Source organism: Phasianus colchicus, chromosome 4, assembly GCF_987193195.1.
Source record: "Phasianus colchicus chromosome 4, bPhaCol1.hap1.1, whole genome shotgun sequence".
Lineage (NCBI taxonomy): Eukaryota > Metazoa > Chordata > Aves > Galliformes > Phasianidae > Phasianus > Phasianus colchicus.
The window spans coordinates 7,623,691-7,648,547 of NC_143439.1; the positions used below are offsets into that span (position 1 = coordinate 7,623,691).

Consider the following 24,857-nt stretch of genomic DNA (forward strand, 5'->3'; position numbering starts at 1 on the left):
ATCTGGAGAAAAATGAATAGCATGCTTTTTCAAGGCAATTCACAAAGGGATTGAAAAATAGGGTGTGAAAAGACCACACGGCCAGAAAAATGGTTGTGGTTTTTGGTTTTTCGTTGTTTTTAAATGAACTATGTGCTATGCTTTAAAAATTCATGCCTTTTCTCATACACTTATTAATTTAAATTCACTTTGAACGGTAAAGGAATAAAAGCTGTGCCAGTCCAGAGACAAGGATTACTTAGAAAGTTCATGTTTTTCTTTACTTCAGCATTTATGGAACTCCAAGGAACACCTGAAAGCAGAAGATGCAATAGTTTTCACCTCTGCTCTAATGTGAATTTCAGAGCTTCCAAAACAAAAGATGCTCTTAAAGTGTGGTTGTAACAAAAATAGGACAGCAAGAAGAGGGAAGCAAGTGATCGAAGGAGGAAAGAATTTTGTCCAAGTCCTTAAAAAATAAATGTTTATATTAAATATTTATATTCATGAAAGGAGCTTGACTCTGGAAGTGCCTGGGAGATTTTGTTTCAAGCACCAGAATGGACACATTTGAAAATAGATGAAATGTTTGTTTCTACTGGTGACGTTATTTTTACGTATATATTTTTATTGTGTTGCTTTGAAGTGAACTTAGTTATTTAGTTGATATTTAGAGTTTGATGGATTATGTAGTTCTCTATGCCTCACTATGGTTTTATAGCTTCAGTTTAGGAAGGAAAAGAATTATTTTAAGTTTTTCTTATTTATTAAAGTTATTACAACAAATAGAAGTACATTTAGAGTTTCGTGGGAGAACATGGTATGTATTATTTATCTAGAAATGAAAAAAGAATGGAGGAAATTGGCAGGTTTATTGGCTTAGCTTTGCATCCCTCAGTAATTAGTTTTAATTTCTAATTACCATTGCAATTTGGATGTACCCGAAGCAGTTGTATTGAATACATTTACCAAATTAACATTTACATCCTCATTGCAAAAGTAAACTTGGAAGAGGTTGGATTGATTGTTTCAGGGTTTTTTTGTGTTTTTTGTTTGGTTGTTTGTTTCATTGAATGTGTGAATAATGTGATTGCTGCGTTAAAATCTGTGAAGAAGAAAGTGAAGATGATGTGTTGTTTATGTAGGGGATGTTTATTTGTCTTAGCCAAACTATTTTTACAGAACTGGGTTAGAAGATGGGCTGTTACTCCTGAAACTTTTGAGGCGTGCTTCTTGCCTGGGCCAGTATGCCTGACCATACCTCTTTGTTAGGTGGGACTGTGAACTGTGGGATCCCAGCTTCTTGGCATCTGGATCAGCTCCTCAACATAACCCATGATTTTTGGAAACAAAAAAGAACAGACACAATCCATGATTTTAAGCTAAATAAAGCATTCAAAGAGATGTATTTCCCCTCCCCTCGTTGCGCTTTGTTGAGCAATGCAGTGAACTTTTCCATACCCGGTTATGTTCCTCATGGTTAATTATGGCAGAGAGACTTCTGAGCACCCATTGTTTAAAATCAGCATGGAAGTAGAGATCCAATCTGCTTTTATTTTAGTTTTTTTTTTAAAGATGCTATACTGTAAGTAGACATTTCAAATTGTCTTTTTAAATCTCTGGCACATGCTATTCTTGTGTGACTAACCCATGTAATCACATTTTCGGGCTCTGGAGCCTTTGTTTGTTCTCTTTCACCTCCTCTTCCTTTTCTGTAACCCCATCTTTTTTTCCTCTAGCACTCATGAATAGTGCACATCAAAAATGCCCCGTGGAAGAGGTATGTCTGACACAACACTTGTGTGATGCTCGAATCAAGTATGCTTTACTGATTTCAGATTTCAGCTATGATTCTGTGATGGCACAGAAACAGCACAATCATCGTCTTTCACGCAATAAGATTCTACCGCTTCCTAAATTCTTTGAGCAAAAGTTTGTCCCTCAGATAATCTCCTTTTTTCATTGAAGGCATCAGAGTGAGAACATGATATGGCCATTGAGAAGATTATTTGAATATAAATGTGGCAAAAAAAAAAAAAAATTAGGACAACTTAAAACAATGATTTTTAAAGTGTTGCAAATTTTTAATACACAAATGATTAAACTTTTAAGAGATTTCTAATTGGGAACACTACCTTTTTTTTTTTTTTACATAAAGTAGGGTGAAATATCTTAAATTTTTTTGCATTAGTAGTTTTTCCTTCTAGAACAGAAGAAAAGACATTAATAAAAAAAAAAAATTAGAAATGAGCCATCAAAAGCAAAACCAGATTAATTTAACACTTTAAAGAAAAGTTTCAGCTCCAGGGTCACTACAATACAGAAGACAGGAATGTTTCGAGGAGGAAGGAAATGGGCAGGACCTTCTCTTTTGGTGGTATCTTGGACATAGAATGATTTAAAGTGATTTGAATGTGCACCCTAAACCTTTTAAAAAAATTTTTCCTTGTATTTAATGCAAATAATTTGAAAAAATACTTGGTGTCTCCTAGAGTCTGGGATTTGTGATCACATGCTGTATGTGCTCTCTGTTTCCTTTATGGTGGATGGTAAGGGCTATGTTCTTGTCCTGAACTATGTGTTGTGATGGTGTGTTTTAACTTTCTCCAAACTTTTGTTTCTTTCACTTCAATAGCTTCTCGGACTTCTAGCCATAGTGAGCAGCAAAGGGATAGAAGGTATGATGCAGTTATTTATATTGCAATTGGGTGTTATTTTAAAACCTGTTAGATTGTATCACACTATTACTTTTTATGCCTTTTTCTAGTTGTTTTGGTGTGGGTTTTTTTTTTTTGCTTCTCATTCTTTCATCTGTTTTACTGGGAATAAAACTAAAATGCTGTGATGCTTAAACACAGGATGGACTAAGAGTTGCAGTTTTTTGCTTAAGCATTGTATATGTCTTCAAAAAAAGCCAGTGCAACCAGACAGCAAACCTGTATGGGACTGTTTTAATTTTCTGATATCTTATGAGATCGCTTCACAGTGAAAATAAGCACACTGTCAGGCACACTGTCACACATTCTGGTTTCCCCAAAGGTTTGAGAAAGGACATCGCTAACCTGAAAAGCCTTTGAACCAGATCTGCTATTACTTCAGGTGTGAAGGGATTGCATTCCTCCCTGTGTATTTTTTTTATGTTTTAGAATTTAGATTTCTGCAGCTGTTCTGTTAGCACACAGAAGCTTCTGTAGCAGATGATTCATCTATTCACAAAGCTCACTTCTCAAAATGAATTCAATGCAGGGCTCTAGATTAATTAGCTGTGGTTGGGGGCTGTGTTTGGAACTGCCACTGTGGTTTATCCTCTAAAGCAGTTGTTACAGCAATAAAACAGTGGAGGTACCTCTGGGTCTGTGTTATACTAGATGCTGTAAGCAAAGAAGCACTGTCCCAGAGGGCTTGTGAGGTATGCTTTGCCCTTCCTTTAGTACAGTGGGGGGTTTCCCCAGAAGTCTTGAGGGTAAACAAGCTTATAGGTAGTCAGCCAGAAGCAGTTCTAACTATCTCGCTGTTTTCACATTGCAGCAGACTAAGGACAAATGCATGATTAGTTCTCATTATCCGTTGAAGACTAAGACTTCTTCCATCTAATTGAGTTACATTTGTATTTGGATGCTTTTAGCATGTAAATTATTTCACTGAAGCCAATAAACCTACTTTTTGGCTTAGGCATTTAATTAGGTGTTCTGAATGGAAGCCTAAGTGCTTATTAGAAAGGTCAGGTAACTTGCTTTGAAATCATAGAAAGATACTTTGGTTAAATAAAAAAAGATCTGAGCTGTTTTCATTTTTTGATGCTGAGGAAACATTGATCTTTTATGTTTAAAGTAACTATTTTGAGATGTTTTAGGTAATTATTCCCCTTTGCTTTACCTCTAGGCGTCCTGAAATTACAATAGTTGCTGCTGAACCACTGCGGCCATCCTCCTGGTTTCCAGGTGCGAGCCCAGTTGCTCCTCAAGGATTAGGATTCCCTTCTGCTTCACCTCATGCTCAGTGGAGGACAAATGAGCTTATTCCAGCTGAGGTGAGCATGAACTATTTGATGTATGAAGGTTAAAAAAAAAAAAAAGGGAGAGAAACAGATGACTAAGAATTTTACTTGCTTAGGCTTTCATGACATTAAATAAAAGACTGACAGTGCTCTTTTCCTCTGCATGTTAATTTAGTATTTTTAAATTCATATATTTTTTAAAATAAAAGATCAAATTTAGACATGCGTTAATATTTCTGTCTTTCTCTTGTAGCTTCCTCCATCTTATGAGCAGGTGATAAAGGAAATAAATCAAGTGCAAGTGAATACAACAAATAACAATAATGCTGCTGCTCCTAGATATACCACTACTTCTGCAACACAAACTGACTTTCCACAGGAATTAATCAGCCATTTGCCAGGAAGTAATGTGAAAAGCAGTGTGCCTACACACGGGGAATCTACCAACTATCCAGGTGAGATTGTTTTGACTTCCCATTGATGAAAATCCTGGTTGGTTTCCTGAAGACGTTCTTTATTTTTCATTTCAAGCTGTGCTAGGGAAGGTTCAGTTTGGATACTAGGAAAAAATTATTCACAGCAAGGGTTGTGATGCATTGGAACAGGCTGCCCAAGGAAGTGGTGGGGTCACCATCTCTTGAGGAGTTGAGGAAACATGTAGGTGTGGCACTGAGGGACATGGTATAGTTGGCATAGAGTAGAACTGACCGTTAGCTTAGATGATTTTAGAGATCTTTTTCAATGTTAATGATTCTAAGATTCTGTCATCTGTGTAACTGTTAACATGAAAAACAGTTACACTTCTGTGAATGGTTGATACTGTAAATTACTGCAAAACTTCTCTTTGCTGAAGTATCACTGCATTCACCTTTAGACTACATTTAAAACTTCTTCTGTAATGAAGATGAGTAAAATCAGGCGTCTTTGACTTTGTGATAAAAATCTTCACTGTTTTGCTCGATTCCGCTATATTGGCTGTTACTTTTGTGCCAGTGGAGCTCACATGTCCAATCAGAATAGCAGCAGTCTACATTCAAACCGGAAAGAATCTGAATGTGTTTAATTCCCTCAGCTGTGGGAATTATTGTACTGTTCCTTGGCCAAGATGTTACTTGTATGCCCTTCCTGCTGTGAGCTAACAAGTAATTCTGAATTCACAACACGTAGATGCTATGCATTTGAGCAATCTTCAGTTTCTTCCTGGAGTTTATATATTTTTTTCTATTTCTCTTTTTAGAGAGAGAATTCCAGTTTCACAAGGAGCACTGTGAACACAGTTCTGAGCAAAAACTATTGTTTCATGTTCTTATCGTCAATAAAAAAGTAATATAAATACAGTGTTGTGTAATAGGTAACTGAAACCTTTTCTTTTCTGTTAGTAGGGCCAAGTCCCCTGAAACCTCCTAGGCCTTCTGCATCTCTCTTGAACAGATCTTCAGAAAATGAGACTTCCTTAATAGTTTATGAAAATTCTGAAGATCAGAGGCGCCAAGAAAATCCCAATGCTGTGATATGTCCTGTGCCAAAGCCAAGATCAAGAAGCAATCTCAGACCTGTGGTCAAAAATACTGAAAGTCAGATAGGAGACAATGGGGAAAAAGTGAACCAGTCTGACACGAAGAGGCAGCAACTTTCAGTTCAGCAGTCATCTGTCTTAGATGATAGCTTGCTAGACAATCACTTGACAGTGGACAGCATGAGTACAGGCAAGAGCCAAAGTAGTATTGTTTCAAGGATCAAAGTTTTTGAAACCCAAGGAGCTAATGATAACTCAGGATTATTGAAGAAACCAGAAATAGCCCCTCGTTCATTCGCCACAAGACCTGTACCTGCAAAGAAGCCAGTAGTTGCTCCAAAGCCAGGGGTAAACAGAGTTTCAGGAGACTGGGATGCATGGACAGAAAGCAAACCAACACCTTCTTCCAGAGAATTGCAGCTTCAACCTGAAGCAGTTGGGAGTAGTGTTGTAACCAAACCTGAACTGCCAAAGAAACCAAAACCCGGCCTTGTAAAAAGTAGTAGTAGCGATTTTCTTGATGCAAAGAGTGGCTCAGTTGCAGAGAACAGCCATGAACAAAAAAAGTTTCCTGTTCCTGCTCCAAGGCCTCTTATTCCTAAAAAGTCAAATTCTGCAGAAAATCCTGCCCTTTCTTTGGTCCCTCTAAAACCAATCTCTGCTCTACCACGGACTTCTGTATGTGCCCAAGAAAAGGTTTTCAAGTCTGTGGAGGAATTGTCACCCACAGAAAACTCCTCAGCACGTGCTTCGCAAAGTAAGCTAGATCTGGGAGGAGATCTGATCAGTTTTGATGATGATGTTTTGCCCCTAAGTCCACCTTGTGCAGTTAAGGACAGCATCAGTTGTGAAGCAGCAGCAGGTAAGATGCTGTTTTCTAAAACTGTCACTTTTGTTTCTGTTTGCAGGTTGCATGATACTGTGTGAATTATGTCTGCCTATTCTTCCTGTCTTGACAGAGTTTATGTGTGTATGAAATCCTTTGTTTTCTATTATGTCAAGATCACTATGAAATTACTTGGGTTTTGGGACTCGGGAGGTTTCTAGCCTGCATAAATCTCAGAGGCTTCCTGCTGGATTTATTACGCAATAACAAAAATAATGATAAAAGACTTGATGCTATATGCCAGATGTTGCCTCCAGAATGTATCAGAATACTCTCTCAGGAACCTGGGACATCTTATCTCTAGCCATCCAGTCTAACTAATTTATTTGAGTGCCTGAAATTCTGCAATAGAAACCTCCTGAGCACTGTAAACATGTAGATATTTATTCCACTAGGTCATGTAAGGAAGCAGCAATGTTTATTACTTAGAGAGAACAGCAATCAGACATACTTGGAATATTCGGAGCAGTGGCTACTTATTTTCTCTTTCATGTGTTGGTCTTTTATGTGGCTATATGCTAGTTATGCAACTTCAAACTTTTCTGAAAAGTGAAAATTTTATACAGATGGATTAATTACTGCAGCTATTTTTCTCTCAAACTTTGCTTGATTCTGTCAAAAAAGAGGCCAATTGGGGCATTTTTTTTTCTGATTTAGGTAGTTTAAGACACAAGTAGATGCTGTGCTGTCACTAAGTTTTAGAGCAATGAGTTTTTTCCTCTTAGCACTCAAGTATGTTCTGATTTAGCCTATCAGCCCCATTGCAATCCCAGAAATGTTTTGCTTTGAAACAGATGGTATGTCGTACAAAATGCATGTTTAAAGGACTAACTGTGAATTTAAGCCTGTTTTGGTTTTTTTACCTCATTTATCATTAAACATCTCAGCTCTCTGAAAAGAGATGCATAAGTATTGTTTAGTTATCACAATAAATCAGTACTAATGGTTGTTAGTAAGTGGGATTTCTTTACAGTTTGTGAATTATATTGTTAGATGAAGCTCCACTTTGTCACTTCCATTTTAAAACGGCATAAAAAGCCCAGAGCAGATATAGGAAGTCCCTCACACTTTTAAACTGTTCAGGTCGATAAAAATTTTGAAGCAGCTTATAAAAGCAATGAAGTAAGGCAACAGAATGTCCTTCAGGACAGCTAATTAGCTTAATGTGGATCTATGCCTGCCTTTTTCTTGGATGAAAGGGTACCAGGAGCACTATGGAGGCTGTAACAGACCTGGAAGGAGTACTGAGTAAGTGAAGAGGCATTTTGAGGTGCATGAGTGACAGCATCTAAATGGGAAGAGAGTTACGGTCCTAATGTCTGGAGACTGCAATTGTACAACAGCCCCTGCATATGAGGTTGTCTTAGAAGTTAGAAGCAAAAGGAATTATGATTGGTTTCCATGCACCTGAGAGAACTTATCCTTTCAGGCTTTTATTGAGAAGGTTCAACAACTGAAGGGAAAATGGAACTGTTGTAAGTATGAGAAAAGAAAAGAGAATACTTACATTTTGTAAGTGCATAAAACTGAAAATGATGCTTTGGCTTTGTGATCAATAAGACTGCCTATCCTCAAACCTGAAAAAAATAACTAATGATAATTCTTCTGTTAATTCAGACAATGATCCCGAAGAATATCACCTAATTTTCAAATAAACACAACAGCTTTTGTGATGAAGTAGTAAGAATGAATGACAGTCTTCACCTTTCTGGCACCCTAGATGTTATTCTTTATTTAATTAAGAAGAAAATACTTTCCATTCTCATAGTTAACTGAAGAATTAATCAAATGATGGTTTCTTGATTTCCCGAGTCAAATGTCCATGATATTATTTGTTTAATAAAGTGACATCTTTGCTGCAACCCCTTCATATCTACTAAAGAGAAGGTCTGATAGCATTATTGTTTTATTACACTGAAAAATTATAATTCAGTGTGGACTTCTGCAGGCATGTGTGAGCTGAAGATCATACTCTATACCCTTGATTACTAATGCCATGCTAGGTCTTGACAAAGCATCTACAAGAACAGCAGTGGCTTTCTGAAAAATGAGGCAACACAGAGCACTAACACCAGCTATTTTTCCTGTTCCCATAGGAACAGCTTAGGATTTACAAGATGAATCCACAGTAAAATGTTTTGTAAAGGCAAGAAGAAAAGCTGTAATCTAGCTCCCAATTCCCCAGACCTTTGCATTTCTTACATATTTGTCATTGTCATTACTTAACAAAATGACAGCACTCTGCTTGTTGTTATGGCAACCGCAGAGAGGGAGGAAGGCTTTTATGCAGTGGTGTTTGTAACTAAGCACCAGCTGATTTTTTGTCAAAAAGCAAACAGTTTATAACATTCACAAACTTTTTTTCTGATACAGCACAAATGCATCTGGCACTTAGACTAATGTAAATAGAATGTAACAGATTACTGCTTCTGCTAACATCTGATGCAAAAGTAAGAAGGTGAAGCATTCAGTTGATGATGGGAAATGTGCAAAAGTTGAGGTGAGCATCTGGATGAAAAAGTGAAACACAGGCAAAACAAATTATTCTTCCAATGCAAACTGAGAAGCAGAGTATCAAGATTACTTTCAACGCCTTCAGCATCCATAATGACAGCTGAAGTCTATTGGAGCACTCCAAGAGCTCTGTGATTCTGAGGAAAACCATGGCAGAACCTTGCACCCAACTCTTGTTCTTCACTGCTAGCCCAAGGGAAACACCAGGGAGGAGAAGTTAGGAATGACAAATATCTAATGCGGTTCTTTTTAGCAGCAGCCAAAACTGATGCCAGTTCTGAATACCTGCATAGTTTTTCACACAAAGGCTAGAGAGAATGTTCACAGGCGTTTGTATCCTAATGAAATTACTCCTGTTCCTGTCAGTTCCTTAGAATGTGAAGGCGTCTACTTAGGACTGTAAATCTTGAAGTGTTAATGCTTTGATGACAGTTGTGATATTTGGGATCGTAAATAGTATTTTTACAAATCTCTTATAGCTGGTAACTGGGATTTGTGCCATGCCTTGGGATTAAAAGTTTCACTAAACTTAAGTTGGAATCTTTTGTCAGTAGTCCATTTTTACAAGGGCTCAGAAATGAAATGCTAGTGCAAGTTGAACTAAGTAGAAATTCTGTGGCTTTGGTAGGTCCAAGATTTTCACTTGTATCAGTTGCTGTGTTAAAGCATGCAGTGTGCCTGCTTTCAAATGTCCTGAGGCAGAAAATAAGGTAACAGTGCATTTAAAGCACATATTTAAATTAAAACCTGGAGGTTATCTTGGTAAAATATTTGAGTTCTTTTCTGTGTGTGTAGAATTCTTCTCTTCCTCTTTTTCTCTGAGATGTCATACAGTTCACTGATTACCACTGATTACTCTGGTCGTGATAAACCAGCACTTAATTTAAACCAAGTGTTTTGAAAGGTAGTTCGGGGATATTCTTACCTTACCTGCAGAAGGCAGCTTTCTCTTTCATCTTCATTGTACTTATGTATTTCAGTTCTAACAATAATGCAGCTGATGCGTTTCTCAATTCTTTTATTTAGTTATTTACTACATCATAGTATAAAAGTTTCCTTCTGCCTGTATGGACAGAAAAAATGACCAAACCAGTGATTACTGTCTATTTATGTATGTTTTTCCTTCTTGCAGCATGAATGGTAGCATCTGTGTGACACTGTGGCCAATTCAGAAAAATGCTGCTTGAGTAACTTTGTCTTCTGTGGGTTTATTGCCCAGCTGCCTGTTTTTAATTGCTTCCTCAGGAAGGAAGAGGAGAAAAAGAATTAAAATATTTGTAACTGGTCATTTACTCCAGAGCTATCTTCAAAATAATGCAACTTATCTTAGTATTCTGCTGTGTTACTTTCAATGACTCTTTTGGTTACTTGAAGTTACTTATCTTCCTTGACTCAGCAAGAACAGATGAGACTGCATTTCTTGCTCTCTGGCAGTTGTCTTGGGTTTTGTCTCACTCTGTATGTCCAAAGAGCATCTGGCACCAGACTTATGAAGTTAGACCAGATTATGCAGCCAGTTTCTAGCAACATGACATCGTAGCTGACCACTATGATGGCCAGAGGTTGAGTTAGAGCCTCCTGAAGGGTCTTACGACTTGAACTACCAGATTCTTTCCTGACCAACAAACGAATGATGATATAGGAAAAGTCTCCAAACTCTTACATCGCAGTTCATGTTGGTCTTAGTCGTCCTTTTGTTCCAAAGTCTGTAATTAAAGTCACCTCTTGTAGTAGTTCACTGCTAACTTGTTCATATTAAGCTATTGTGCTTTTAGATACATATAGCAAGTAAGTGTGGGGATCCCCTCAGTTTGAGAGAGAAATGCTGAAAACCTGGCTATAATCAAAGTTTGGAAAAGGTCCATTTATAACCATCTCTGTAAACTACATAACGCTGTAGTTGTACATCCCGTAAATGCTTATCATACATGTTATACTAGCCCAAGACATTTTGCTATTCTTCTAGCAGGTTTGATTTTCTCTCTCTTCCAGCTTTCTAACACCACGGATGAGGTATTTCTCATTGCTCTATTGAGCACATTTTGTTTTTAACAAGTACACTTAACATTAGATCTTCTTTTGCACTACTTAGAAATTTTACTGGTACATTTTAGACAGTGTTAAACTTCACATAATTCTGTGACTTTGTGCATTTTCATTGTGTTGATAGCTCCTTCTGCATGCCCCACATGTATCTTGTAAATATCGTTCATTCTTTAGATCAGGTTTGTTCATCAGAACTGATGATTGTTGGCCTTGAGTTACCTTGCTTTTCATTTCAGTTCATCAGATGTCAGCAGTGAACAGAGTGCAATGCCTAATACCTGCACAAGTATTTCACTGTATTTCTGCTGCTCTGAGTAGCAGTAAATGTTGCTGCATAACATCTTCCTGTCCCTAAGACTTAGTACAGCTCTTTTTTTAAATCTTGCTTATGTGTGAGAAGATTGATAATTCAGTTTGGGAACCTGGATCACCTTTCCTTTTCTTGGAGGAAATATAATTCTCAAGGTAAAAACTTTGTGAAATCACTGTTTGCTTGCTTTGTGGTGTGATTTGGACAGAACAATATTCAATGAGTGCTTCAGAAAAGTCACTGAATGCTGTTGTATCAAAAGAAATAAAGAAAAGTTGGATAACTTTCTGAAGCTCCTCTTTCTTCTGTAACATTTCCAACTTTAAATGAGAATGATAAATGGAAATGAGCAAAAAAGCTCTTTCTCTTAAGCTAGTAAAAGAAAGAGGTGATATATAGTGTGTTTGGATACATAACTTTTATTTGTCTTTCCTAAAAAGGTGCACAGAAACGTATGTTACCAATTAATCCTTTAAAACAAAAGCTCTAGAAGAGTGAGACTAATGAAAACACAGGCTTCAAGCATCATTGTAAAATTTTAATAAAGAAAGATAGGTAGAAGTCTGATATTTTATGAGAAATGCCTTGCAGATTAATTTCCTTGAGCTGAAGAGGTTTAAAAGAGTATATTAACAATTCTGTTTTCACACTCCCGTGAATTATGCTCAAACGATGCCCAATAGTTGTTAAACAACATAAAAATTTGATATGCTGTCAGTCCCATTGCACAAAGCTGCACAGTCATTTACTCAACCAATTTCTGCTGCAGACCCAGCACTGGGGAATGGAATGACACAAACAAGTTAATGAGTTTTCTACTAATTATGAGGTGACAACAGTATAACTGAACAGAAGATAATGAGTGGAAAACTAGGGTTTGTAAAAGGATTTTCTCAGACTTGGTTGAGAAAACGGAGGCTTAAAAATGACATCTCTCAAATCTGTTGATTGAGAGACCTCAGCCAACTGCTGGATGGTCAAGAAAACCATCTCTACGCATAGAAACAGTCAGCAGTTGACAAACAGTAATTCTGTGCAATTTCCAATCATCTATAAGAATTTTGGCTGATCAGAGTATTCCTGTTTGGCCTGCCTATATTTTTATAAGAACGAGGCTTTGGAAAATGATCTCATCGTGGTTCATGCAGAGCTTCCTTCACCTTTGCAGCATGTGACTGCGAGAGATCCCCATTGCCTGTTTTGTGCAAAGCTGTCTGATTGTGAGTGTGCTGGGCCACATGCTTCCCCAAGAACTTCTGTGGGTATGCCTCTACAGGGGGCTCCTTGCAGGTAGGCTATGGTTACCACATAGTTGGCAGACAGGGGAGGAAAGCCTGGCTCAGATTTTATTTTTTCACCTGCACCAAAATCATTTTGAACACCATTGCAAGTGTTAAAATTAGGCAAATCCTTTTTTAGTCTGCAATTTACATTGTAGCAGTGTAGCTTGCAGACTTAGGTATAAAGAAAGGAAAGAAAATAAATACTACAACCTTGCCCTAAGAGTGGGATTTTCATGTTTCTTGTAACTACCTTACTGCCAGACTATTTACAGCCCTGCTGTGATCTGTGTTTTCCACTCCTCCAGAAGAAACTCTTTTCTGGTGCAGCTTTCACAGAAGGAACTTAAACCTTTTGCTGACCAGTGCTAATCTGAGGTGCTTCTGCGAAGAGAGCCTTGGGTTGGCGACTAACAGGAGATGAACCCTAGGACAGGGGTGCAGAGGGGCTGCTGGCAACATATGAGGACTCCAAGTCTTGTTTGCAGGAAAGCAGTCTGGCATGCTGTAATTCTGCAGCTTACGTGTTGCTCTGTCTGAAATTATTCTGGGCATTGTTAGTTTTAAAATAATAAAAAGCTTAGTGTACTTGGCCTATTTCTCTCTGAAAATACCAAGATTTTTATTTTTAGTAGCAGTGCTGAAAGATTTGTTCGTAAGTAAATACAGTACTTCTGGATATTTTTAAGTCTAATTTGCATTCACAAACACAGATTTCAGGTGTACTGATGGCTGCGCTGTGTTACGTTTTTTAAAATTACCTACAAGAAGTCATGACTTCATTCAACTTAACGATTCTGTTGTTTTTTTTCCTAAGTGTTTGATACGATTTTATCAAATGCAGAATTTCCAACTTTGTCACAAAGTGTGCAGTAATTTTGGGAAGGGGTGAATTTTTTGCTAAAAAGTCCTGTAGAATTTAAAGAGATGCCCAGCATGTTTCTTCTCTGAGACTCTGACACTCCATAAATAACATCTCATTGAGCTGTACATCTAAAAAGGCCACCATAGGAGATCAAACTCATCTGTTGGAGCAGTGGATACATGCCATGAAGAATTTATTGGACAGAATATTTCTCCAGTTTCTGCCCTATCTGTTTATGACGCATTGCTGTTTTACTTCAATTTTTGGTAATGTTAGAGAAAAAGTTAATGTCTGTTAACAACATAGAAATGAAATATTGCTTTTTGACATGAAGGTGTACTTCAGAAAGAACCTCTTGATTTGAATTTTATTTATGTTTAGGTATTTTTACAGCTGCCTTCTACATGCTCATATGTTCTCATGCCTATTAATATGAGACCAGTGATTGAGTTTATTAATAATAGAAAACACTGCTCCCATTTTACCAACGGAATGACTGGACAGTCTAAAAGAGAAATGAGTGATGCATGTGGGGACAGAGAGAGCTCAGGGACAACTTAGTGTCCTTGGCCCGAAGCAGTCTTCCCCATGACTTCAGGTTTATAATCAGCAAAAATGATGCAGAATCTTCCAGAGAATTAGGTATCCTACAGCAAAGAGATATTGTAATAATTAAAAGTTACCTTCTTTCTATTTTTGTTTGTTTCTGTAGGCATTTTTTCTGTTGCAGTACTGGCTGTTTAGCTTTGGCAGGATTTTATTGATTAAAACTTTTTGGTGATTGTGTTTGCAGCATATTCAAGCAACTGCACTGAAAATACATTTCCCTGAATCCATCCTAATTGCAGGTCCCTGTTATCAAGCGATGCGGTTGCTCTGGTTCAGTGGCTTATGTAATCCTAGTGGGCATCTGGAACGTGTTTGTGTTAATTCAACTATGAAGGCAGAAGTACCAAAAAGATGTTATTTACAAAGAGCTCTACTCTATTCATATCTGCCCAGTGTTTGTCCCTGGAAACAGATTTATTTTTTATTGCTTTCTTGGATGTGAAATATTCATGTCCTTAGTAACTAATGCAGTAGCTGGTGAGATTTATGTTCAGCAAATAATCCTTAAATATATTGGTTTTTTTTCCCTTATAGATCCATTCCAGTTCCTTCCCAAAATTGAACCCGCAAAGGAGCAGGCAGCTCAACCAGCTTTAGCACGGAAACCCACCGTTATCCGAATCCCAGCTAAACCTGAAAAATGTAAGTTTTTCTCCTGAACTGACTGAAAAATCTTTATCAGGAGATGATTTTAACTGCAACTAGCTATTTAAAAAGGGAGTTGCTATTAACTTGTTGTATTAGCTGTCAGAGGAATCCGGAGGTACATGTTAACAAGCCAAATGACACACCTGAGAGCTGTGGTGGGAGGCAGCAATGGCTGGGAGTCGTGCTTCTCTTGCAGCTACCTCGTCTGATGCCGTCCCTTGCACTAAGTTTGTTGTTTTTCAAATCTTTTGGAGCTAATGCTTACCAGAGGGAAAGTGGTGGTAGGGAGATGATCTAAAAGATAGCAGAGAAGAGGTGGAAGAGACCCTTTCAGCAGAACAAACTTTTCAGTCAACTAAACTGTACTGCTTTGGTAATAACTGACTTAGATTCAGACATCAGCTGTGGATATTTTGTTGCTGCTTCCTGGGAGCAGAGTCTACAGTTGTCAAAGAAACATCATTATTATATTAAATTGTTCTTCAAAACTTATTGTAAAGCTTCCACAGATTATATCAGAAAGTTTCCTTGATCCCTGTTTGGTCTAAAAACCACAATCATTTAACAATAGCATCTTGGTAGTAATAGAGGGAGTAAAAAGGCATGCAAGAATTTGGATGCAAATAACTGATTTGCTCAGTTCTGTGTCAGGGACCTCCTAACTATGGTTTTCTTTCACCTCTGATCCCTTATCTTTACAAATGACACTGACAGTGTTTCACAGTGGAAATTTATTGGAAAACTTGTGTGGGTCTTTGTGTGTTCATCTTTCTGTCCTTGAGTACATACTTGCTAATGTTCAGCCTTATGTTTTATCCTCAAAGCTTAGAAAGAAAGATCACAAGACTGCTAGCTCTAAAAAATTGTACTTCAGACTCATATTTTATTAAATTGACTAGATGTAGAACCAAAAATATCCTGGTGGCATTGCTGCTAAGACTTGCTCTCATTTCCTGAGATCCCCTCCCACCACAGTTTTAAAATATCAGGTTTTTTTTCTTCTGCATATACGTGAAATGCAGTGGAAGTGATGAAATATGCAGAAAGAACAGAAGATAAGCTACAAAGAAAAGTCGTTCTGCTAATAAATGATCATAAATAAAAGCTTTATCCAGTTGGAAGAATTTGTTCACAGTCTACTGTAAATAATCCAAGATGAAGTTTCTCTCCACAAAGGAGATCTTTCATTGTTGTTTCCATTTAAGCAAGAACAACAAAAAACCTTGAAAAATTCATTCTTTTTGTCTTTTTCCTAATCTGGACTCTCTTTTCAGCTCATGGATAACCTGTCCCTTGCTGCTCTCTAGTGGCAATTGAACTTCCTACAGAAACTGCCAGTCATAATGTGCTTAATTACAATTGAGGGATGCGAAGGACTATTTTGCAGGAGGGGTGGCTGGAAGATTAATGGGATGTGAAGGAGCAGAAGCAGGTTCCAAATGAGCAGAGTACCCTTTTGTCAGATAGGAGCTACTATAGAAATGTTAGCTGTTTAAAAAAAAAAAATAATAATGAGAGTGGTACAATTGGGTTAAGGATTGGCAAGGTTATAGTACCATACAGATTGTAGGAGAACTACATGATCTCAGTACAACAGGTTCTGGTTTGTTGTGTTTTTTTTTTTTTTTTTTGCCATTCCAAGTTAATTCTGTCAGGAACCAGTGCAAAACAAAAAGCTCAATAAAACTGAAAAATAAAAAATAAAAACCAAACGAAAAACCAGCACTCCAAAATAAATAAAGGTGGATGCTGAAGAATTTGGGGCTCTGGTGCTTTAGAATTTGTTAGTATTTTTGTTGAGTTGTGATTAGAAAGGTAGCATTAAACTTCCACTTCAGTTTTTACACTTAGAAATCAGTGAAGTTAGCACCTGCTTTCTAGTTTTTGGAGCTTTTTTTTTTTTTTTTACTTTTGGCCTTATAAATGGCAAAGGAAGGGAAATCCAGCCATCTGTGCATATATCCAGATTTGAGGTGGTGTGAATAAATAAATCTGTCATGCTCTTTATATATCAATGAGGTATATTAAGAGAAGATATCCCTTGCAGTTATTACATGCAGGTACCATTTTTACTTCTCACAGTTTAGCTTAGAAGAGTGGATAAACTGCATTAGCTTCCATTCCCTGTGCTCAGTCATTGCCAACACAGTAACTTAAACCTGCTGCTAAGGATTATAATGCATTTATGCTTGAACTTACTTACTTGTAAACATCACACCAGCCTTTTAGATGATGGTAGTGCAAATGAGGTGTTAAAAACAAATACCACTTCTCCTTCCTATGTGCTCTTATTTGTTAAGAGTACTTCTTGTGAAATGAATAACTTGAATAAATGAATACAGTTGTTCTTTCCATTGAATCTGTCTTCATTTTTGTCATGAGTGAAAGTCCAGGCTGTCTATACACCCTTTTTTTTACAAAATTCCAAAGCTGGCTGGAAGTCAGAAGAGCTTAAGTGTCTGAAGTTTGTTGTGAGAAAAGACTTTTCATTTTATACAAATACATTTTAAAATAGGTGACAAAGTTTCAGTATATGAGGACAAAATGATTGGTAAATATGCTTACAGAACTGGTCCCAAGTGCTTCCCAGACTTCAACAATAGGGACATTTAAAACAAATCTCATATAATTAACAGGGTTTTTTTTTGTATTTTTTTTTTTTCAAATTGAAACTGAGATCATTATTCTTCTGTGGTAAGAGCTGTACTTTTATGTTTCGAATTTCCTTAGCTCCCTAAAGACTGCAGGGAACTCCCAACTCTCCTTTTGTTTTGTCCTCTTGAATTTTCTAGCAGGCAGGATTTTTTTCTTGCCTTTACCTTTCTGTAGATTCTTCCATCCAAGTCTTCTGATCTTTCAGGGTTACTTGAAATAACCCTCAGCTGTTTTCCAGCCTGAAGGATATTCCAGGAGCTGACAGCTGAAAAAAGTGAGCTAGTTTAGAAATGTGGCTGAGAGATGGTGATGGTGTTTCAGGGTATACAGGAATGAGTCTGACATTCTCAGGGGTAGAAACTCTGCTACTCATCTAGTATTATATCAACAAGTATTGCAGCTGAAACCCTAGAATAACGTGCTGGTGTCCTGAGACACCAGTGGAGGTTCATTATGTGGGATGGGAATTACTCCTACATCCAACGTCAGAGTTGCAATGTTCCCTTCACATTCATTTTCTGTTCACTAGTCTTTGAGTTTTCCTGTGAATTGGCTGCTCTGGCTTTGAGGAAGGAAGTTGTGTTCGTAATAAGGTGCCCCACACCAAGGTGGATTTTTTTTACCTAGTGTTGGTCTGTGTAAAGAATCTACTACTGAGATTTTCTATGTAAACAAGCTACTAATTAGACTTTCATTCAGAGCTTTGTTTTTTCAGCTTTAGATGAAATCCCACATAGCCCTCCTCCACTTCCTGCTGAAAAGCCTATTGGCAACACCTCTGACATCACAGTGGGCAAACCCAACAGTGGTGACCTCGTAAAAAATGTGGTAAGTTAGTACTGTTTTGTTGTATAACAGCTTTCCCTACTTTGGGTGACAGATGTCTTGTCACTCTTGGCCCTTTTTAAATAAGTTATTTGAGGAATCAAAGGATGAAAGGGACTACTCAAAAATATAAGACTTTCTTCTTTTGACTGTGCTCTCTGATTTAATAAGGTAATTTGGACTGCCGCCAGTTCTGGAAAACACTTTGCTGATTTTAGCGAACTTCAATTACATCTATCTTCAATTTTCTTTACTTCACATGTGGAATCAGGATATGCTACAGTTGAGTTTTGAAAGCACTGTGTAGAGTGGTTCAAAATCTAGCAATATTTGTACGGTCAAATATTGCCAGAGTCCTTCAGAAATACTTTTTTTTTTTTTTTTCCATACACATAGTACTTCTCTGTGGCCAACCTAATTTACAGGCAGGATAAACTGTTCTGCTGGTGAGGGAAGCTTGATTTCTTCAATTTTCTTCCAGTTGTTTTATTCTGGTCCTTACCAGAACCTGAGTAGAACCATCAATTTTTGGAAAGTATGACTCTGCTCCTTGCTCCTGAGCACATAATAATGGTGTACATCATAGCTGTGTATCCTGTATGCTTTCTGATGCAGATGTACTAAAGAGAATTCAAGTAGAAAATGACAGAATTTCCAAATGTTGAGAGTGATGATAGCAGAAATGTTGGTGAATCTTGTGGAAACCACAGGCAGTAAAGAGAGAAATCAAAAGCTCAAACTAGGTGGATGGCTGCCAGCAAATGTATTTTTAGCTACTTTTGCTAGTAGAGAGAAAGGTTTTTGTACATCATAGCTAAAGAGGCTATTCATAGAGTTCCTATCTTTTCTGGACAATGCTGAAAAAATAATTGCCAATACAAAGACATGAAATAACATTTTACACAATACAACGCCAAAGTGTTTGCAGTATCATCCAGATTATTATGACAGGCACATGGAAGATCCACCTCATACAATCATTTTGGATTAACCTGTTAAAGATTTTGAGGTTCCTTGTTTTAAACTTAAGTTCCAGATTGAATATACTCATTTCAAGCTATTTCAAATGTCAAAATGCTCATTGAGAATGAATTCATAATGAAGTATTACAAAAACTGGTGCTTCAAAAACTAGCAGTGTTTGTCTGTGAAACTGATTATAATAGAACAAATAGAAAAAAATGACCTTAAACAGAGGTTGGTACAGGTTTGCTCCTTTTCAGGCAGAAGAGGAAACGTTTTGCTGTTAGGATACCACTCCCATCTGAAAGCAGCAGGTTTCCTTTTAATCAGAAGCATTTACTTGGGAGCATTCATCTGGGGATGTAGTCAAGAGTCAAAGTTTTGTCACAAAATATATCTAGATATTTTCTAGGTGGAGAAAAATCACAGAAGTTGTTTACTAGTTTCAAGCATGTGTCCACATCTAGATAAATACAGTTGTTCAGCCCTTTTTAAAGTTACTGATTCAAAAAGGTTACTTTTGAACTCAAATTCAGCACTCTAATTTACATTCTGTTGCAAACATCTGTGCTTGGTCAGCTTAATTGGCACTCTTCTCTGGCATTGGGATAAAAATGAACAGCAGGAGGCAGGAGGATGGTAATTTGTTAATCCATTACTGTGGTCCAAACCCTTCAGCTATGTCATGTGTTCCTCTCTACTGACTGCTGTGGGGTAGTAATCTCTGGCAAGGTGGGGATGGGCATCTGGGAGCAGTAAGTGTTTGATCTGCCAAAGCAAGACTCATCAGGATTTGTCTGTTAGGTCTCTAGGAATCATCCTTAGATACCTTTCTGAATGAGAGCTAACACTATTGGCAAGAGACTTTTTCCAATGTGAGATACATCAAGGTTGTATTTTCTGCTCTAAGCCTGTGCAAAGTGTCAGCATGTCCTTTTATCTGTCAAACTTAAAGCTCATAGTGTAACTGCAAGCAAGTCGGAATCCTAGAGGCACTCAAATTGCACATATGTGTGACTCTCCTGAATTTGGCTCTTAGGCTCTGAGTCCCAAGTTGTAGGCAAGAAAGGGCTGAGTTATATCTAGTGCACAACTTAATTGTGCATAATTGACTACCTGTGATTCAGGTAGTCAATTTACATTTCCCACTACATACAACGATAATACTGGAGAACATGTCATGTTATTTATTACTTTTTTCCTCAAACTCCAAAATTACATTTTTTCCTGACTGTAATTTAAAATAAGAAATGCATCGTTTAAACAGGATCTGTTTTATTTCCTAGGTTTAATGAAATGACTTTGTCTTTTTAATCTTTGTAGGATTTGAATCATTCAGAACAGGCTGGAGCATTTAAACTAGAACCTGCATTACCCCCAAGGTAAGTGTGATTCTTCACCGATTCACTTAACAGAGATGTTTCTAAATTAGTTTGTGTGGTTAGTCTCAGCGTAGATATTACTGACTCTGAACCTAGCTCATTAGGCTTAGATGCTCTTAACATATTCACTAATAAATAAACAGGACCAAGTTGCTAGCTATTTCATACTTGTTTGTACTGTACTGGTATGAGCAGAGAGATTATAGGAAGACAGCTGTTTGGCTCTTCAGCTAATGTGCAGTGGCTGCTGACAGTCATTCCTTTCTGCATCTTTAACCTTTTCACCTTCAGCTGAACATAGAACAAAAGGTCAGCAATATCCTCTCCTGCATGTTGCTGACCTTTTGGTCAGCAGTGCTTGCACTTGTTGCTGGGTTTGGATGGTGAAGGAATGGAGGTGGCAAGTGCTGCCACCCTGGAATAGGCGCATGCTAGGCCAGTGTCTTCCCAGAAGCACAGGTTAATTTCTACAGTATCTCTACTTAAAAAAAAAAAAAAAAAAAGTTTTTTTAAAAAAAGTGAAGCAGCAGAATGCATTATAACTATTTTTATTCCTTTTAACAATCAATAAAGAAGAGCCGAGGAGAAAAAAGCAGTAGGACCAAGCTTAGTTTCAGGCCTACTAAATGCCAGAGGCAAACTGAAATGAAATAATGCATTGGCCAGTTAACCCACTGTGGCTGTGTCACCATCTACACTCAAAATCTGTGTGTTGAAATACAGAGCTCACTCTATTGTGTCAACATAGGAGAATGTTTCAGTACTGAAGCCTGGTCCACCATAGTTACTCATTAACAGGAAAGTTTGTACCCAACAAGGAAACACCTTGTTATTTCCCCTGATGGCTTGTTATTTTTCCCCGTTCTGTTTACTGTAGTAGCATTCCTGATTCTCTCGTAGTTCTCTGGAATTGCAGTGAAAATTTTATCCTTTTACTCTTCTGCTCATTTTTTTCTTTCAAAGGAATAATAACATGTGTGCTTGCTGTTTGTATGTTTGTTTGTTTAGCTGAGTCTCTTTAATAACACATGGGTTGGTCTATTCCTAGATTTACTGTATTCTAAATTGGAGTTTCCTCTTTCATCATTATGAAAAAAAAGCTTAGGATGAGGCCAAGAATGAGAAGAGGTGGAAACTGAGCAGAAGAGGAAATTATTTTTGAAATTTAAGAAAAAACCCATATTCAAATTGGAGTTGAAAACTGCATCCAGGCGCACCTGTAAATCACCAACGTCTTCTAAAGTAGTGGTTGACACAAATGAAACATGTTAGAAGAATACCTTAAGTATTCTTCTACTAATGCACGCTTGTTGTAGGTGGTGATAATTGTTTCAGATCATTGAAGAATTCATACTAGCAAATATTCTTATTAGACTATATGTAGCAGAAAACTGCAGTAATGCACTGAACACTTAGTAATAACAAACAATTTATTTTTTTGGAATCATTGTAGTGCCAGGTTTCTTAGTAACACAAAGCTTTGCATCATGTATATAATGCTTGTTTATAACATAGGTGATTTTTATTAGCAAATTAACAATTAGCAAGTTGATTTTGAAAATTGTTGGTTGTGTACACTCTATAGCAGCATTTTTTATTGGTGCTTACTAAGGGGGATTTTAAATTCAATTATTTTCTTTTAAATTACTGCTATCAGTTAAACTCTTTTGGTTTCTAAACTACTGACATGCTAATGAGAGTGTGGTACCTCTAGCATTACTAAGAAGCTTGAGCATTGTCACTGCTGTTTTCTTTTGTTTACATAAAAATGGTAAATCATGCTACTGATGCCATTGTACCAAGTGGTGTCATAGATCATGAGTTTTGGCAGGGGCTCACAAGTCACCTCGGGTGACATCTCAGTGAATGAACTGGGCTGATTCCTGAAGGCCTGCTTCATCAGCTGAGCTTCTCAGGGCTCTCAGTAAGGCTCTCCAGTGGAAGGACTGTATGCTAAGACAGCTGCTGTTAAAACTCTTTGAAGATGGATAGCTGAAGAAAATCCTGCCTCGTGTAGGGGGCTTTTGAGAACACTGGCAGATTGTTTGTAGGCAAAAATGGAGAGCAGACTCAGAAATATGTAGTAAAAATCTGTCTAAATGCTTGATCATCTGATCTCATTTGTCTGAAGGTTTGTTTCATGTATTCTTGGAGAACTTCAGATATTATACACTCCTCTATTATGCTGGTCATCGTGACCATGTTTCCTTATATCAAGCTCAATAGCTAGGGATTTGGTCGAGAGTGTGGTGGCAAGCCTATTAGTACACATTTCTCTGATTGCTCACCCAATTTTTAGGCCCGTGGATGGAAAAATTATACCAGCTCGACCTCCCCCACCTAAAGGTGTTCCTGGAAGGCCACCTCCACCAAAACTCACTGCAACCAAGACCTCCTCCCAGAAGGATGCTCTTTCCCGATCCACTTCTTACATTGCTTATGATAAAAAGCCAGGCAAGCTCAGATTGGGACCCAAGAGAACAAAAAGCCAAGTCTTAAAAAATCAAGATCCAACTTTACCTCCTAGACCTAAGCCAGGTCATCCCCTCTACAATAAATACGTGGTAAGAGCTGAGATATTCTTAAACTTGTTTATGGAACAGTGATGATAGTAATGAAAAATGTACTGATATGTTAATATGATATGGCTAGTGCATCTATCAACATCATCTTCCTTAGAAAATACTACTAAATAGATAGTTATAAGCACTGTGAGATAATATTAGAGAAGGCAAAGTATAATTGCAAAGTATAGATACGTGTGTGTGTATTTTTGTATGTGTATATTATCTTTCCATATATCTTTAATGTACAACTTTGGATGGGATTCTCACAGTTGTCAATTCTGAATTCTATTAAGAGGACATAAAATGATAAATATCATGTTTGTGTATTGCTTTTGCCTGTATGTGTCAAAATGCCTAGCAAAATTGGGGGAGCATTGCAATTAAAAATAGCTTATCTTGCTTAATCAAGCTTGCAAAGAGTGAGGAATGTAACAGTACTTATCTTACATTTACACTGTATTGACATAATCCCTTTTATTATAAAAAATGTTATTTTGGTATTGCATGTATTGGTAGCGGATAATAAGTAGACACTTAAAATGAAAGCAGAATATATCTGTATATTAGAGTGTTGCTGAACATCATATAACATGGTACGTTATAATAAAAGTTAAGGGGCTAAGAGACTTTTAAAACTGATGACAAAAAAGCGGTTTCCCAAAAAAGCAGTTTCTATAACCTGCAGTTCTGTTCTAAATGCTTTCCAAATGAGTGTATCATCTTCCAGAAGATTCCTAAAATATTTACCTGTATTTGGTGATCTGAACAGTTCCATCACCTGGCATGCTGTGAAATGTTTGGGTGCTTAGAAATGAAACAAATTATTTCCATTTGCTCCTATTCAAGCTGTCTGTACCTCATGGAGTTGCCAAGGAAAATTGCCTTCCCAGAAACCGTGGAGAACTGTCTCGTAAGGTAAGACATTTTCTTCTGGTGGTTAATGATTCATGAGTAAGTGTCCTGAGTAAAGCCCCTCTTATGTTAAAGTATCAAGTGCTTTAGGCTTTAAAAGTTACTCTAAGAAATCCAATAATGGTTTATTAAATCCTTGTGTTTTCTTGAATAAAAACAAAGCAACCGCCAAAACAGAATCCAATAATGGTGATTTGCCTTATGGCACCAGGTCATTCTGCTTACGGAGCAGAGCAACAGTAATTACTTGGAGTGCCAGAAGAGAGGGAAACTGGCAAAGTTCCTCTGTCTCCTTATGAAGATAATGACTCCCTCTGCTGAGTATCTGAAAGATGGGCAAAAGCTAAGCAGTTAGTTTTACAAAGTGATGTACGTGATATATCAGTGAATTGACTTACAGTCTTCAAAGTATTTTCTTTGCTCTGGGCTTATACAAAATTTAATGTGTTTTAGGGCATGGCTGTATTAATATAAAATAGACAGTATAAATTCTAGCTATGAGCAGACTTATGTTTAGCAGAAACCTATAGGCTTCTATTCTTTCTTGTTATCCATATTATTCTGTCTTACCTTCATTCATGTTAGGTTTTTCTTTCTTGTTATCCATATTATTCTGTCTTACCTTCATTCATGTTAGGTTTTTCTGGTTGTTTCCTTTGTTTTTAACAACAAACTACTTTGCTTGAAAGCAATTCATACATAGTGATTGTAAAACAGTTTTTTACACTGTGATTGAAAAACAGTACAGTCTAAAAAACTCCTTCATAGTGAGTGGGTTAGAGATGAAGCTCAACGTTGTGAACGTAATTTCCCTTTACAAAGATTCCAGAAGGAATATTTTATTTCTCCTGTTATCGTCCTGTAAGCTTCCTAGTGTCTTGCTTCCCACTCTGAAGTATTTGGC

At 37.3% G+C, this 24,857-nt stretch overlaps 1 protein-coding gene across 12 annotated transcripts in view; it reads left to right on the top strand.

Moving 5' to 3' along the window:
• Nucleotides 1–24,857, top strand: part of SH3D19 (SH3 domain containing 19) — a 103,733-nt gene that overhangs the window by 67,690 nt on the left and 11,186 nt on the right. For 6 of the 12 annotated variants that reach the window (XM_090138513.1, XM_090138514.1, XM_090138512.1 and 3 more), the window contains 9 exons: nt 2,615–2,657; nt 3,862–4,009; nt 4,230–4,431; nt 5,356–6,354; nt 14,537–14,644; nt 18,021–18,133; nt 20,416–20,474; nt 22,774–23,038; nt 23,888–23,956. In XM_090138513.1, coding sequence (XP_089994639.1) covers nt 2,615–2,657; nt 3,862–4,009; nt 4,230–4,431; nt 5,356–6,354; nt 14,537–14,644; nt 18,021–18,133; nt 20,416–20,474; nt 22,774–23,038; nt 23,888–23,956 — 2,006 coding nt within the window. Of the gene's footprint in view, nt 1–1,718; nt 1,760–2,614; nt 2,658–3,861; nt 4,010–4,229; nt 4,432–5,355; nt 6,355–14,536; nt 14,645–18,020; nt 18,134–20,415; nt 20,475–22,773; nt 23,039–23,887; nt 23,957–24,857 lie in introns of all 12 variants that reach the window. The other 6 variants (XM_090138515.1, XM_090138516.1, XM_090138517.1 and 3 more) reach the window with 2 other exon arrangements.